This window comes from Rhinopithecus roxellana, chromosome 16 (genome assembly GCF_007565055.1).
Source record: "Rhinopithecus roxellana isolate Shanxi Qingling chromosome 16, ASM756505v1, whole genome shotgun sequence".
NCBI classification, from domain to species: domain Eukaryota; kingdom Metazoa; phylum Chordata; class Mammalia; order Primates; family Cercopithecidae; genus Rhinopithecus; species Rhinopithecus roxellana.
Window position 1 is genome coordinate 95,330,953 of NC_044564.1, and position 14,333 is coordinate 95,345,285.

The 14,333-nt window shown below is 53.7% G+C and overlaps 1 protein-coding gene across 9 annotated transcripts in view; it reads left to right on the forward strand.

Annotated features, from left to right (window-relative positions):
* Nucleotides 1–14,333, forward strand: part of DAB2IP (DAB2 interacting protein) — a 186,799-nt gene that overhangs the window by 77,000 nt on the left and 95,466 nt on the right. For 6 of the 9 annotated variants that reach the window (XM_030919959.1, XM_030919965.1, XM_010355374.2 and 3 more), the window contains exon 2: nt 3,353–3,456. In XM_030919959.1, the coding sequence (XP_030775819.1) occupies nt 3,353–3,456 (104 nt within the window). Of the gene's footprint in view, nt 1–3,352; nt 3,593–14,333 lie in introns of all 9 variants that reach the window. The other 3 variants (XM_030919963.1, XM_030919962.1, XM_030919961.1) reach the window with 1 other exon arrangement.

The following is a 14,333-nucleotide window of genomic DNA, read 5'->3' on the forward strand; positions in this document are numbered from 1 at the left end:
TTCCCACATCGTGGCAGGTACAGTGAAGAGGGTTAGCAAGAAAAGCCAGAGTGTTGTGTAAGGTAGAATGACTTTGGGTACCAGGGTGAGGAGTCCCTTCTTTCTGAGGGTGTTGAGGGCATTAGAAGCACTCGGGCTCAGGGTCCTGACTGTGCCTGGCATTGCCCATCTCCCACTTCTACCACTTTCCCTAGAGAGGTGGCTGAACCCAGGGGTCTGCCTCTGGCTAAGGTTTGCATCCTGAGACTAAGTCCTGAGTACCTCCTATATGTTGGCTGGGTGTTGGGACCCACGGGACTCAGGGCTGAAGGAGCCATGGACTCTGTCCAGACACACTGGACCCTCATTCTTGCTCTGGTGCTCAGTAGCCCTGTGACCTTGGGCTAGTGACTGCACCCTGAGCCTAGCTTCTGCTCTAGTCATTGGCAGCTTGGCTGAGTGTAGCAGGTAGGACATAGGTTATGGGTGACAGCCTCCCAGAGGGAGGTGGCATGTGCTGTCACAGAGCACAGGAGGGTGCTCCAGTTGGGTGGTGCGAAGGGGTGAGAGATGAAGGCGCACAGGAAAGCATGGGAAGAATTTTCCTAGCAAAACCTCCAGAAAGAGTGGTTATCCCTTGAGTGTAACTAGAGAGATTGTGGAGGAGGAGGTCCAAGGAAAGTTCTAAGTAGGAAGCACCATGCGGGAACAGCAAGGGGCTTAAGAGACGGATGGCGCCAGGCTGAGGATGAGCCATGTGGGAAGGCAGCTTTTCTGGAAGAGACGCCTGGGGCTGGATGGTCTGGACCCCGTGTCAATGCCTGCCACAGGCCTGCCTGGAGGTCAGCGGGCCTGAACCAGTCTCAGGATGGCTTTGCCTTCTTGGCCATGGGCCAGGGCTCAGGATGGACCCTGTGCTTCTGTGGACTCCTGTCCATGTGACTGTGTGGAGGGAATGACCTGGAAAACACACAGCGCCCCAGCATCCTGTTCTGCCTTCTGGAAAGCCTGCTCCTTGTGTGAACCCCATGTCATCTGGCCTGGGCGTGTGCACACATCCCCTGCTCAATGTGTACGTGGGGTGGGTCTGGGATTGTACACATTGGAGAATCTGCATGAATATAAACATGCAAGTGTGTTTGTCTGGGCATTCCTGTCTCATTCCACACCCCTGTGTGTTCACACCTACCAGGGAAACCTCTGCCCTGTCCTTTTTCTCCCTTGCAAGTCAACAGGTCTTTCCCAGGCACCCCCCACGCACCAGGCTCCATGCAGGGTGCTGGGAGGTGGAGAGGCAGCCAGCTTAGGCGTGGGCGTTAGGAGTTATACAGACACACACATACACACACACTCACACACGCACACATACCGCAAATGAGAGCGTTGATAGGAGACTCAGATCTAGTTATTGCTATAGGAGCCAAAAGGGAAGCAAGATCTGGAGGTAGAGGGGGTCACCCAGGACCTCCTCCAGGGACTGCAGGATGGACCAGGCTGGGGAAGGGTAGTAGGAAGAGAGTCCTCTGTTGGGGGCCACCTCTGGAGCAATGGCAAAGAGGCAGCTGGTGCCACACTGTTGTGGGGGAACCAGTGAGGAAAGTGGCCATGTTGGCAGGTTGGACAGACTCAGGAGGTTTTGTGTAGGTGTGCTCAGGCCGTGGCTAAAAGTTTTCAATGAGCTGTCACCATTTAAGAATCAGAATACTTCATATTTTGAAAAACCCAGATTATCAGCCTCTGTTGAACCATGGAAGCGATGGCTACCCCGAGCCCCTCCTTGTGATGTAGCAGTTAACCAGTTAGTGCCGAGTGGCTGGCTGCTTTCCTGGATTCTGGATTTCCTGCTGGCCTCTGTAGGCCTCCCAAGTTTATAGCCTCTGGAAAATAAGGTCTGAACTGGAAGCCAGAAGTCACAGATTCTCATGTTTCAAAAAACATGGGGGCTGACACAGTGACTAAGCCCTGTAATCCCAGCACTTTGGGAGGCCAAGGTGGGAGGATTGCTTGAGGCCAGGAGTTTGAGACCAGCTTGGGCAACAAAGGAAGACCCCATCTCTACAACTTTTTTAAAAAAATTAGGTAGGTGTGGTGGGGTGCACCTGTGGTCCCAGCTACTTGGTAGGAGGCTGAGGCAGTAGGATTACTTGAGCCTAGGAGTTCTAGGCTGGGTGAGCTATGATTGCATCACTGCGCTCCAGCCTGAGCGAAAGAGTGAGACCTTGTCTGTAAAACAAACAGAAAACCTGAGAAGTCATCAAGCTCCCCAAGTGTGGCATCCCAGGAGATGGCTGTTATCTGTCTGCTTGTATGCCTCCAGTGACATCACAAGGAGTGGGGGTTTAGGGCAACCTTTCCCCTGCTTTTTTTTTTTTTTTTTTGAGACAGAGTCTCACTCTGTTGCCCAGGCTGGAGTGCAGTGGTGTGATTTCGGGTCACTGCAACTTTCGCCTCCCAGGTTCAAGTGATTCTCCCACCTCAGCCTCCCGAGTAGCTGGGATTACAGGTGCATGACACCACACCTGGCTAATTTTTTTATTTTTAGTAGAGACGGGTTTCACCATGTTGGCCAGGCTGGTCTCAAACTCCTGACCTCAGGTGATCCTCCCTCCTCGACCTCCCAAAGTGCTGGGATTATAGGAGTGAGCCACAGCGCCAGGCCTTTTTTCCCCCTTTTTAAAAAAGTATGATAAAATATATAAAACATAAAAGTCATAATTTTAACTAGTTTTAAGTGTACAATTCAGTGGCATGAAATCCATTTGTAATGTTCTGCAACCATCACCACTATCCAATTCCTAAAACTCTTCATCACCCTTCACAGAAACTCTGTACCATTAAGCCATAACTCCTGATCCCCTCTCTCTTCAGCCTCTGCTAACTTCAAATCTACTTTCTGTCCTCTACGAATTGGCCTCTTCTAGATATTTCATATAAATGGGATAATACAAAATATGTCCTTTTGGGTTACTCCATGTAATGTTTTCAAGGTCCCACCATTTTACAGCTTGCATCAGAACTTCATTCCTTTTTAGAGCAGAATGGTGTTCCCTTGCATGTCAATACCATGTGTGTGTCCATTCTTCTGCTGATGGACACTTGGGTTTCCATCATTTGGCTGCTGTGGTATTTGCGTACAGGTATTTGAGTACTTGTTTTCAGTTATTTTGGGTTATACCCAGGAGTGGAATTGCTGGGTCATGTGGCACTTGTATTTTTAATTTTTGGAGAAACTGCCAGACTTTTCCATAGTGCCTGGATCATTTTCTAGGGGCTGGTTTGTCTGTTGTCCTGCCTGGGATGGGAGTGGCAGGAGGCCCTAGCTGTGTGGCCTTGGCTGTTCTTGTTCATCCTCTCTCTTCTCCTCTGTTGGCAGAGTCGCCTCAAGAAAGGCCGGGCTCTCGGCGCAGCCTGCCCGGCAGCCTCTCCGAGAAGAGCCCCAGCATGGAGCCCTCGGCTGCCACACCGTTCCGGGTCACGGTAACTATCTCTGCGTCACCACCACCGCCACTGCCACCACCATCACCACCTCGCCCGGGGTGCTGCTCTGCGACCCCGCGGCCCCCCTTCCTGGAGCCTCATGGACCCGGAGAGCATCCGGCCTCCCTTGCTCTAGGTATCCGATCCCTCAGCTGCTCCCATCTCCGTGGCTCAGCCCTGGCCCCAGGGGCCACATGGGGGGTCCCATCCTGAGAGGGAGGGGGAAGGTGGAGGACAGACAGCACCGAAGGCTATGGGGCCCAGCGCTGAGCTGGCCCAGGAAGAGAAGAGGCTCTTGTTAGTTTGGATAAATGTACCCTTGAGGGCGCACACACACTGTGCTTCTGCAACCCTGAAAAGATACACTGTTTTCGTTTCCATGTATTTTAACACCTCTCATGGCATACCATAATTTAAATCTTTCTTGGCGGTACATAAAATGATGCTGTATCTTACAATTGACGATGGCTTAGAACCGACAAAACACAGAATATATATCGTAGCTATTGAACTGAGTCCTCCCCACCAGCACACAGACTTTAAAAATTACAAACCTAAACAGCTTTATGTAACAGACCCCAGTGACCCTTAACGTCTGACTAGTCACGCCCTTCTGCATTGCTGTGTGTATACACACACACACACACACACACACACACACACACCAGAGTTTTGGGTCCCTTTGCTCCCCCATTCAGGAGCATTACTGTGTGTACTTCTCTCTAGGGCTGTGCCAGGCACCAGAAATGCAGCAATGACATAGACACATTCCTTTCTCCAGGGTGCTCAGGTCTGTAGGGCAGGTGGACGTTGGATGGGTTGTTCATCCATTCATTCGCTCATCAGTTTTTCTGTCATGCCTGCTGTGTGCGAGCAGAGGAAAGAGGGTTCTCGGTGGTGAGAACAGAGAGTGTGCAGGCCTGGCTGTCACTGGATAGCATCATATAGGGGATCCAGGGGAGCTGGAAATGACTGGCAATTCCCGAGGGGGTCCCACGGGAGCTGGCTTTTGAGCTGCATCTTGAAGGATCCATAGACAATGGCTAGGCAAGGACAGAGAGGGAAAGAGACTTCCAGAGAGGGGGAACACCAGTTGCAAAGGTATGGAGGCACCCTAGAAATTTCCTCTGTTTGCCATAGGGCTGGCTCCTCATCCCTTGGGCATCAGCTTAGATATCAGCTCCTGACCAAACCACCTCCAGGAAGCCCTCTTGGTTTTCCCCATCACAGCAGCCTGCTCTTCTCTTTCCTAGTACTTAGTGTCAGCATGAGAATGTGAGCTCATAAAGTCAGGGGCTGATGTGTTTGTAGCATGCAGAAATGCTTGGTGGAGCTGGAGTTGAGGGGATCTGGAGGACAGGGTGGGTGAGACTGGGAAGCCTGGTTGAGTGGAGGTCACATGGAACCTCCAGTACCAGGCCAAAAGGATGGGGCTTTCGCCAGAGCCACTGATTCTCCCCACTGTCGATATGTTATAACAATGCCTTAAAAACTAGCTTATTGTCCTTCTTTAAGATTTCAGTCTGGCCGGGCGCGGTGGCTCAAGCCTGTAATCCCAGCACTTTGGGAGGCCGAGACGGGCGGATCACGAGGTCAGGAGATCGAGACCATCCTGGCTAACACGGTGAAACCCCCTCTCTACTAAAAAAAAATACAAAAAACTAGCCGGGCGAGGTGGCGGGCGCCTGTAGTCCCAGCTACTTGGGAGGCTGAGGCAGGAGAATGGCGTAAACCCGGGAGGCGGAGCTTGCAGTGAGCTGAGATCCGGCCGCTGCACTCCAGCCTGGGCGACAGAGCTAGACTCCGTCTCAAAAAAAAAAAAAAAAAAAAAAAAAAGATTTCAGTCCACTGGACTAGGGCAGGGCCTGGCAATCTGCATTTTGACAAGCTTCCCTCAGGAGGTGATTCTGAGTCCCCAGCTGGGGGTTGAGCCTGTGGGCAATGAGGAGGAAGCCTGCGCTGAGAGGATTCAGGGTCGTGGCCCTGGGTTTGGCCAGGGGGTCCCAGGAAGCTGGTCTCCAGCCTGCAGGGAGCACCTGGAGCTGGGGCCAGGGTGACCCCCACTCCTATCAGCTGGAGCGAAGGCCAAGTTCTGATCTCTCTGGATCCCTGGGGCCACAGCAGGCAGGGTGGGCCTTCAAGGGGGGCCTAGGGAACGATGACTAATAATAATTAGTAATAGTAGCCACCTCCGTTGATGAAGTGCCTACTGTGTGCCAGGCACTGGGCTCACTGTCCTACATCCCTGATCTGTTTTTTTGTTTTGTTTTGTTTTTGTTTGTTTGTTTGTTTGTTTTTTGAGACAATCTTGCTCTGTCGCCTAGGCTGGAGTGCAGTGGTGTGATCTTGGCTCACTGCAACCTCTGCCTCCTGGGTTCAAGCCGTTCTCCTACCTCAGCCCCCCGAGTAGCTGGGATTACAGGAGTATGCCACCACACCCATCTATTTTTGTATTTTTTAGTAGAGATGGGGTTTCGCTGTGTTGGCCAGGCTGGTCTCGAACTCCTGACCTCAGGTGATCCTCCCACCTTGGCTTCCCAAAGTGCTGGGATTACAAGTGTGAGCCACCACTCCCAGCCTACCTGACCTCTCTTCATCCAGGAGACAGACCTACAGCGGAAACATTGGTTACCTCATTTCCCAGGTGAGAAAACAGGTTCCGAGAGAGAAAGTCACTTGCTGTCCAAGCTCCAACTTCTACTAAGTGGCGGAACCAAGATTCAAACCCAGGTCTCTCTGACCCCAGAGCATGAAGCACACCCATCCTCAGGCTGGGAGGAGGATCCATTGCCCCACACCCTCCCAGAACCCCATCAGCATCATTTTTCTGCCTGTTTCCCTTTCCTGAGTTGCTCTAATAGGGGTATGATCACACCTTAAAGTTGTTATAATTTGCAGCTCCAGTTGACAGCTAGGACTGGTGTTTTCCCTGTAGTGGTGTCTCTGCTTTGTCTCTCAGGGTAGAAACCACCTTCAGTCAGAGTCAGAGCCAGCCTGGGGAACCTCGAGCTACCTGGGACTCAACTCACAGTCCCACCTGCCCTGTTAGGGTCTGCAGTATGGAGAGCATGTTCAAGGTGGTTGCTTTGGCCACTTCTCATGGCAACCCTCTAGGGGAGGCACTATTAGTGTGCCCATTTCACAGGTGAGGAAACTGAGGTTCAGAGGTGAAGTTCTTTAGCTGGTGTCACTCAGCTGCTGAGTCAGGACTGCCAGACATTTATGTTTTGTGTCCTTTTCTGTGCACGTTGGTCTTTAAGGGGTGTGATTAGAGATTCTTTTCTGGGCTGGGTGCTGGGAACTGGCGGGGGCACTGGAGAACTCAGAGGTGGGGATCTGGGTTCAAATCCAAGTTCTTCCATGACCCATGTGATCTCAGTAGCCACTCAGCCTCTCCGAGCCTTGTGTTCTTGACAGTAAAATGTGGAATGACAGACTTTGCTTGGACTGTGGACTTGGTGAATGTGGTCGTCCAGGTCTGACCCATGCTGGGTGCTTCATGGATGAAATCCATCATTACCATCTGAATCGGGTTTCCATTTTTGGCTGTAAAACATCAGTAAAGATCTAGGAGGGTTGGAGTACAGGCAGAGGACAGGGTGTTTGGGGGAAGCAGAGGTGAGCCTGGCCTGGGCCTTGGGGACAGACCCTCACACAGACCCTGTGCAGGGCCAGAAGCACCTGCCTCCCTCCCCTAGCCCGTAGCACACACTTGTTCACTTACAGGCTCCCAAAAGCTATGTCCCCACATGCTCAGCTGACTTTTGCTCTGTGTAGACCCTTGAGGGAACGCGGGAAACATGGTTTTGCCTCAGGGAGGCAGGGGAGATGCTACAGGATGTACTGGAATAAGTGCCACCTTCACTGCCATTTCAAACCCAGATGGTGGGATGTCAGCATTTCTTACAGGGGTGCTTCTTTGGGAGAATCAATGAGTCAGGGTGTATGTAAGGTCTACAAGGCTCATCTTGTCCACCTTCTTCATGGAAACTGAGGCCTGGGAAGGGCTTGTCAGAGGTCACCACCCAGCTGACAGCGGTTCAGGAGCCTGGGTTGTTTACACCCTCACATGCCACCCCTCATCATTTTGTGAGTCAGCCAAGGACCTGCAGCCACTCTGCAGGACATTGAAGGCTCAGTTCTAGTCCCACCCATGCCTCTTGAAGACCTTGTGACCCTGGGAGAGCCTCAGTTTCCCCTTTTGTGAAATGTGGGGGATAGACTTTGTAAGGTAGCGTACAGTTTGGGCATAAATAGGTGCTGAAATGTTCTGGTGCAGTAGCTAAGATAATGGGCTCTAGAGAGTTCCCTGACCCGGGTTTCACGGCCCTGCACAGCCTCATACCAGCTTTGTGGCTTGGCCAGGAATGGAACTTTTCTGCCCACCTGGAACAACTCCCTCCCTCCTTTAGGGAGAGTTGGAGGGTAGGGGAGTGACTCTCCAGGACCACACAGTGCTACAAGGCTGGCATGTGCCCTGCAGGTTACAGGGGGCCCTGAATGAGGATGGGAGAAGGGGCCTGGGAGTAGATGACTAGAGAGGCTTCCTGTGCGTCTGTGGCCATCAGCTCTCAGATTCCTGAGATTCAAACCCAGATCTGTCTGCTCTGTGCCAGTAGCATCTCCTGGAAGGGAAGGAGGGAAGGGTGGCAGGCAGCATGCTGGGGTGCTGGATCCACGTAGACCAATGGTCAGGCCGGGTCTGGGGGCTTTGCATGTGCCCACCCAGCTTCCCCAGGCTCTGGGCTCCTTAGCAGCAACAGTGTGCTGTTCTGTCTCTCCTGCCACTCCATGGCAGAGGAGCTGTGGTTTGATTTGGGAGGCAAAGAACTGATGACTCTTCCTGGTCTCCCCACTAGCTCCTCAGCCTGACCCCTTCCCCAGCCCCAACCTTCCCTGTTGCAGGCTGGGTCCTTCCTCCCTCCCTCCTTCCTCTGCCCCCACCCCTCCCATCAACCTTGAGGATGGCTGGCAGACCCGGGGTGTGGGAGGTGGCAGAGGCTCTGGGAAACTTGACAGCCAATTGATTCCTCCTCGGGAAGTCGAAAGTGGAGACTCGTGTTTGAAGGTTTAGCTGAAATTAGGTCTCAGGGATATTTTTTGCGAGATGGAGAAGGAGAAGTGTCAGGGAGGGGAAGGCCCAGGGGGCTGGCAGAAACTGCAGATAGACTCAATATTGGGTTGATTGCGGATGCTTCTAGAAGCAGGTCTTTGGTTTCTTTCAACAACTCACTTTTATTGGGTGCTTGGTTGTGCACACCCTGTGACAGAACAAGGAGCAGTTATCTCTGGCCAGAAAAGACAAGGAATTCTTAGAGGAGAGACTTCTGGGGCTGGGCTTTGAGGGGTGTATAGGAGTTCGTCAGGAACCAAGGGAGAAGATTATTTCAGTTAGTGAAGTGAATAGAAACAAGCTAATGACCTTGTGTGATTAGAGTGCTGGATGGGTTCAGGGCCTGGAGAGAAGAGTGAGAGACCTTGGTGGGTGAGCTAAAGCCTTTGGACTTTCTCCTGCAGGACACAAGAACCACAGTGGATGATGGCTGTGAGTGGAGGTAGCAGTAGACCTCTGGGCTGTGGACCTCAGGTTTCCCAGCTGCTCACCCCTCTTCTCACTCCTGTAGCCTCCCCGCACCCTTCCCATGTTTCAACTGTCTTTCTGTCATACAAACACAAGAAACAGGCATGTGAACACAAACATGCAGCTAGTGGGTGATCCTCCCGCCTATGTCACCATGGAAAGGCTGTTGGAAATTAACTGGTTCAACCCTTCCCTATACACAGGAGGGACTGAGAATCATAGAAGGGAGGGTCCTTTCCTGAGGTCACACAGCATGTCTAGGGTAGGGCCTGGAGTTGAGCCCAGGTCTCTGTCCTTCTCCCCCGCATCCAGTGGTCCTCACCCCTTACTCCTTCCTGTCCTCTCCTTCCGGCACCTGGACATCAGCCACCCCATCTGAGCTGAGCCCTTCTCCCAGCACCCATCACATTTCCTGGGGGGAATGGGTGTTCTTTGGTCCAACTGCCTTTGGAGCCCCGGACAGCTCCCTCCTGCTCATCTGCACAGTGCCCCCTCCTGGCCGCCAGGCCCCAGCCCCAACTGCAGAGGCACCCGAAGTTTGGGCTGGAGGCTGCCTGAAGGAGGAACGCATGACTTGAGGTCCAAGGAGGGGGCATTCTCTGCTCCCTGCAGAGTTGGCCTCGCTACCCCCAATTTGTGCCCCTTCCAAGCTACGGAGGCTCCAAGTGGCTGTTGGGATGGGGAACAGAAAAGCCAGCCAGACTCACAGATGAGATGATCCCGATCTGTCCCAGGGTATATGGGGAAACTGAGGCCTGCAGAGGCGCGGCTTGCCCAGGATACTTGCTGGGGCTCCCTCCACTGGCCCAGGCTGCTGTGGGTCCATCTCAGATGGTCATTCACTTGGGACATATTTATGTTTGTGGCCCATCAACCAGCGGAGGGATGTCAGCCATGCAGCCCTGGCTGTAACAGGGCAGTAGTGCTGGACTCCTGGGTGGGGTCCCACCATGGACGCCTCAGCTTTCTCCTTGAATTATGAGGAATTTTCTTAGTTCCGCTCTGTGAGTCAGTCTCCTGACCCAGCACCCGGTGCGTATTCAGCAGATGGGCGGGGTGGTGGGAGAGCAAACCCTGCCCCCTCCACCCCTCCACCCCCTCCACCCTCACCCCCTCCATCCCTCACCCCCTCCACCCCCTCCACCCTCACCCCCTCCACCCCCTCCACCCTCACCCCTCCACCCCTCCACCCTCACCCCCTCCACCCCCTCCACCCTCACCCCCTCCACCCTCACCCCCTCCATCTCTGACCTTCATGGAGCCTGATTGGTATTAAGCTATTCAAACCCAAAAGGTATTACTGTCATTTTGGTCTGTGTCTGCCTTCCGCGGGGGGTGTCCCCCTTTTCTGCAGAGTGAGTGTTGGAAGGTGGGCCTCAGGAGTTGTCCAGGGTGGCCAGGGTGGGGCAGGGATGGTCTTCGGGGCAGGAGTCTAGGGACAGGGGGTCTTGGAGTCTCCTGAGTCCAATACCAGGCCAGACTGAGGCCTGGGACAGAGGTGGGACTGCTGCAGTATTGGTAGGGTTGGGAGGCTGTCTCCCCACCCCATTAATACACAGGAAGGTGGTTTCATTAGCTCCGTTTTACAGTTGAGGAACCCAGGCTCAGGGAGGAGAAGGGCCTGGCCCCAGCAGGTCTACAGCTGGTGGGTGGCAGGGGTGGGAGCCCAGCTCTGGTCTGTGAGTCTTGCTGCGGTGTGAACAAACTTACTTTCTTCTGTCCTTTTGCCTTTCTTTATTCTTTCTTGCGATACATTTGTCATCACTACCAATTATGTGTCAGGGCCTATGCCGGTCACTGAGGACACAAAGAGGATGAAAACGTAGTTGCTACCTGCAGAAATACAGAAGGGTCAGCCGGGACTTGGTGAAATAATTTCCAGGCTGATGAAGGGGAAAGGACATTCCAGGCAAAGGCCAGGACATGGGAAACAGCATGGGCAAATGACAGCAGGAAATGAGAGCAGTTTGAGGGCTGAAATGTGAGGAAGTGGCTGGAATGGAAGCGACAAGAGATCCATGGCAGTGAACAGAGCAGATGGGATCTAAGGCCATATTAACAGGAGTATGAGGTCCTCATCAAGGGAGGTGAGGTGGGCCAGAGTAGGCCAGAGCAGACATGGAGTGCAGCATACTTGAACAGGCTAGGAGAGTCTGGAGCTCCTTCAGTGGGCAGAGAGCAAGACTGGGTGGGGATCCAGCATGGGGTTGGGGGGACAAGCAAATTGCTTTTCTTAAGTAAGTTCTCAGGAGCCTGTTCCAACTCCCAAACATCTGTGCTCAGAATGCCCTTGTGCAGGAGTAGAGGGAAGAGCCCACTTCAAGGATCCCTGGAATCTCCTGCCTTATCCTGGCAAGTGCCAGCTTGGCTTGGGCAGTGTGAGTGGGAAGGATGGAAGTGAAGGGAACAAGCCAGTCTCAGTACCCCCTCCTCTTCCTGCCCTGGGGTCTTCCAAATGCATCCGTAGGCCATCCCTGCAAACTTCATTTCCCCAGCCCTGCACTTAAGCCTGTTGGGCAGCACAGAATCAGATGAACTGGTTCCCATTAAGGTGTAAAGGCCACCACACCAATTCCTGCCAGGTTCAGTAACTGGCAGGTAGAATGCTCTGTGGGGGCCTTTCTTCCTCTCTTCACACCTACTCAGGGTCCTGGGGGTACAGTGCTGGCCTCTCCCAGGGATAGTCCCCCAAACCCAGGGATGGAGCGGGATTAAAATCTTGGCCACTGCTCCCTTGTATGGGATGGCTCAGGCAAGTTGCCCCACTCTCTTTCCCTGTCTGTAAACGGGCAGGAACCCCTCCCCACAGGGTGGCTGTGAGGGCTCAGTGCCTGGCACAAGGGAACATTCCCCATTGTTCACACCTGTTCCCCTTGCTTGTGTGTGGGGTGCACTTCCACCTGAGCCCCAGGTAACTGGGCAGACCCCTCCCCCTTCCATACCCCTCTATCACAGCCCCAAAGCAACATCACCCCTGACTGAACTTCTAGGGCTCAGCCCTGGCAGTAGAAGGTGGAGAGGGGCTGGAGGGGTTCCTCGGGGACCAGAGACCAAGTTGTCAGGTGGTGAGTTCAGATGGAGATGGAGGTGTCTGCGTAGGGCGGTTTCCCGCCAGCTGGGGGCAGCAGAGGGTAGCAAGTGGACTTCTGGGTGGCTCCTCCCAGTGAGTGTTGAACTCCCAGGGATTTGTGTGTCCGGGGCCACAGGGAGGCAGCCCACTGTGCTAAACAAGCTGTACAGCCCACTGCTGGGGGCTGGGAGCAGCTTAGATCTGGGAGCACCTGTCAGTGGCCGGGCCTGGCATGACTGGCTGTGCCAGCTGGGCCTGGGTTGACCAGAAAGCCAGGGGTTCTGAAAGGGGACCCTGGTCAGGGACACTGGATGGAATAAGGTCTGGGGCCAAGACAGCTGTCCACCAAGAGGCAGGGCACAGGGTGAGGTGGACCAGTATATGATCTGTCAGGCAGGGCTGCTGCACTGTGGTCACCTGGCTGGGACCGACAGACACCAGTCACTGCCACCCTTTGATGGGTTATAGGCACCTGTTCCACCTACCACTGCTTTGAGAGGAGGTAAGGCGGGCATTGTGGGAGAGGCGTGGTAGTGGTCAGAGCTTGCACTCCAAGTCCCACTGGCCTGGGTTCGAATCCCAGCTCTACCACCTCTGCTATCTTTACGATGGGGGATTTTGAATCCTGTTCTGCACAGTACTCTGGGTCAGGCCCTGTGCTGAGCACTTTCTGAGTATTATCTCATTTAATCCTTACAACCCGAGGCTCAGATAATACAAATCTCACTCTCAGAAGGTGACAAAATCAAGGCAGATGGGGAGTGAAGAGCTAGCTAGGATGGCTTCGCTCACGGGCCTGGATCTTGAAGTTCTCACAGCGCCCAGCCCACAGCATGCAGCCCAGTCTTTGCTAGCCAGTGCTGTTTTTCTCTCCATCTTACAGTTGAGGATGTTGAAGCCCAGAGAGGGGAGGTGCATTGTCCTGGGCCACACAGCTTGCAGGGACAGAGCTGAGATTTGGACCCAGGCCTCCCCATCTCTCTGCCTTATCTTATCCTGCCCCTGCTTTGAGCAGGCCTGGCCCCAGGAGTCAGACACCCCTGGGATAGGAGAGAACTGTTCTCCTCTTGCCATCCTGCTCTGTGGCCCTGCAGGTCCTCCCCTCTCCTGGGAGGTGGTGGGGTGGGCTGCATGTCAGGGGTGAGGCTCAGATGCCTTCATTTCCCCACCTCTGCATGCTACGAAAATGAAAGGATCAAGTGGCATTTTGGTGGGATTGCAGACATAATTATATCTGAGTTGTCGGGCGGGAATTGTTTCCAAAGCCAGGAGGCCCTCTGTGGAGGTGGCAGCAGTGACATCTGTTTCCAACACAAGGCTCTGCATCGAGATGAGTAACTTCTCCTGTGGAATTGCTTAAAGAACGTCTAAAACGAGCTGAGCTTGTTACTCCCCTGCTCCAGCACCTTAGATGGCTCCCAGCAGGGTGGGGGATCCAGCTCCCCAGCCTGGCATTCAAGTCCCCCAGGCTGTCCCAGCTTTCATGCCTTTGTGTGGGCGGGTCCTTCTACCCAGAATTCCTCCCCATTTCTCTGTCTCCAGAGCTCACTAGCGCCATCGAGGGCTGTGTCCAGGCTGCAGAACACCCCACCTGTACACGCTCCCTCACAGACTCTGTGACTTCATGATCCATCACTTCTGTCTCTCCCACCAGACGGTGGTCACTTTCTCAAGGACAGGGACTGTTTCTGATTTGTCTGAACTCCCAGCACTGGAGCAAGGACTCACTTGTGGCAGATTCATGAGGGGCTTGTGGAATGAAGGTGCAAGAGACAGAGAGAGACAGGGAGTAAATGAATTAAATGGAGTAATTGCAGGGCGAGCAGGGAAGAAGGTAGGCAGTGATCTCTCCACTTCTGCCAGCCCCCACACTGTGTGTCTGAGGTCAGAGTGGCCCCCTGCCATGGGAAGACAGGTCAAGACAAGTGACCCAGGCCACCAGAGGCCAGCAAGGACACCAGCCCTTGCCTTGAAAAGTGCCAGGCTCACGCCTGTAATCCCAGCACTTTGGGAGGTTGAGGCGGGTGGATCACCTGAAGTCAGGAGTTCTAGACCAGCATGGTCAACATGGTGAAACCATATCTCTATTAAAAACACAAAAAATTAGCCAGGCGTGGTGGCGCATGCCTATAACCCCAGCTACTATGGAGGCTGAGGCAGGAGAATAGCTTGAACCCGGGAGGCTGGAGGTTGCAGCGAGCCGAGATCACACCAGTGCACTCCAGC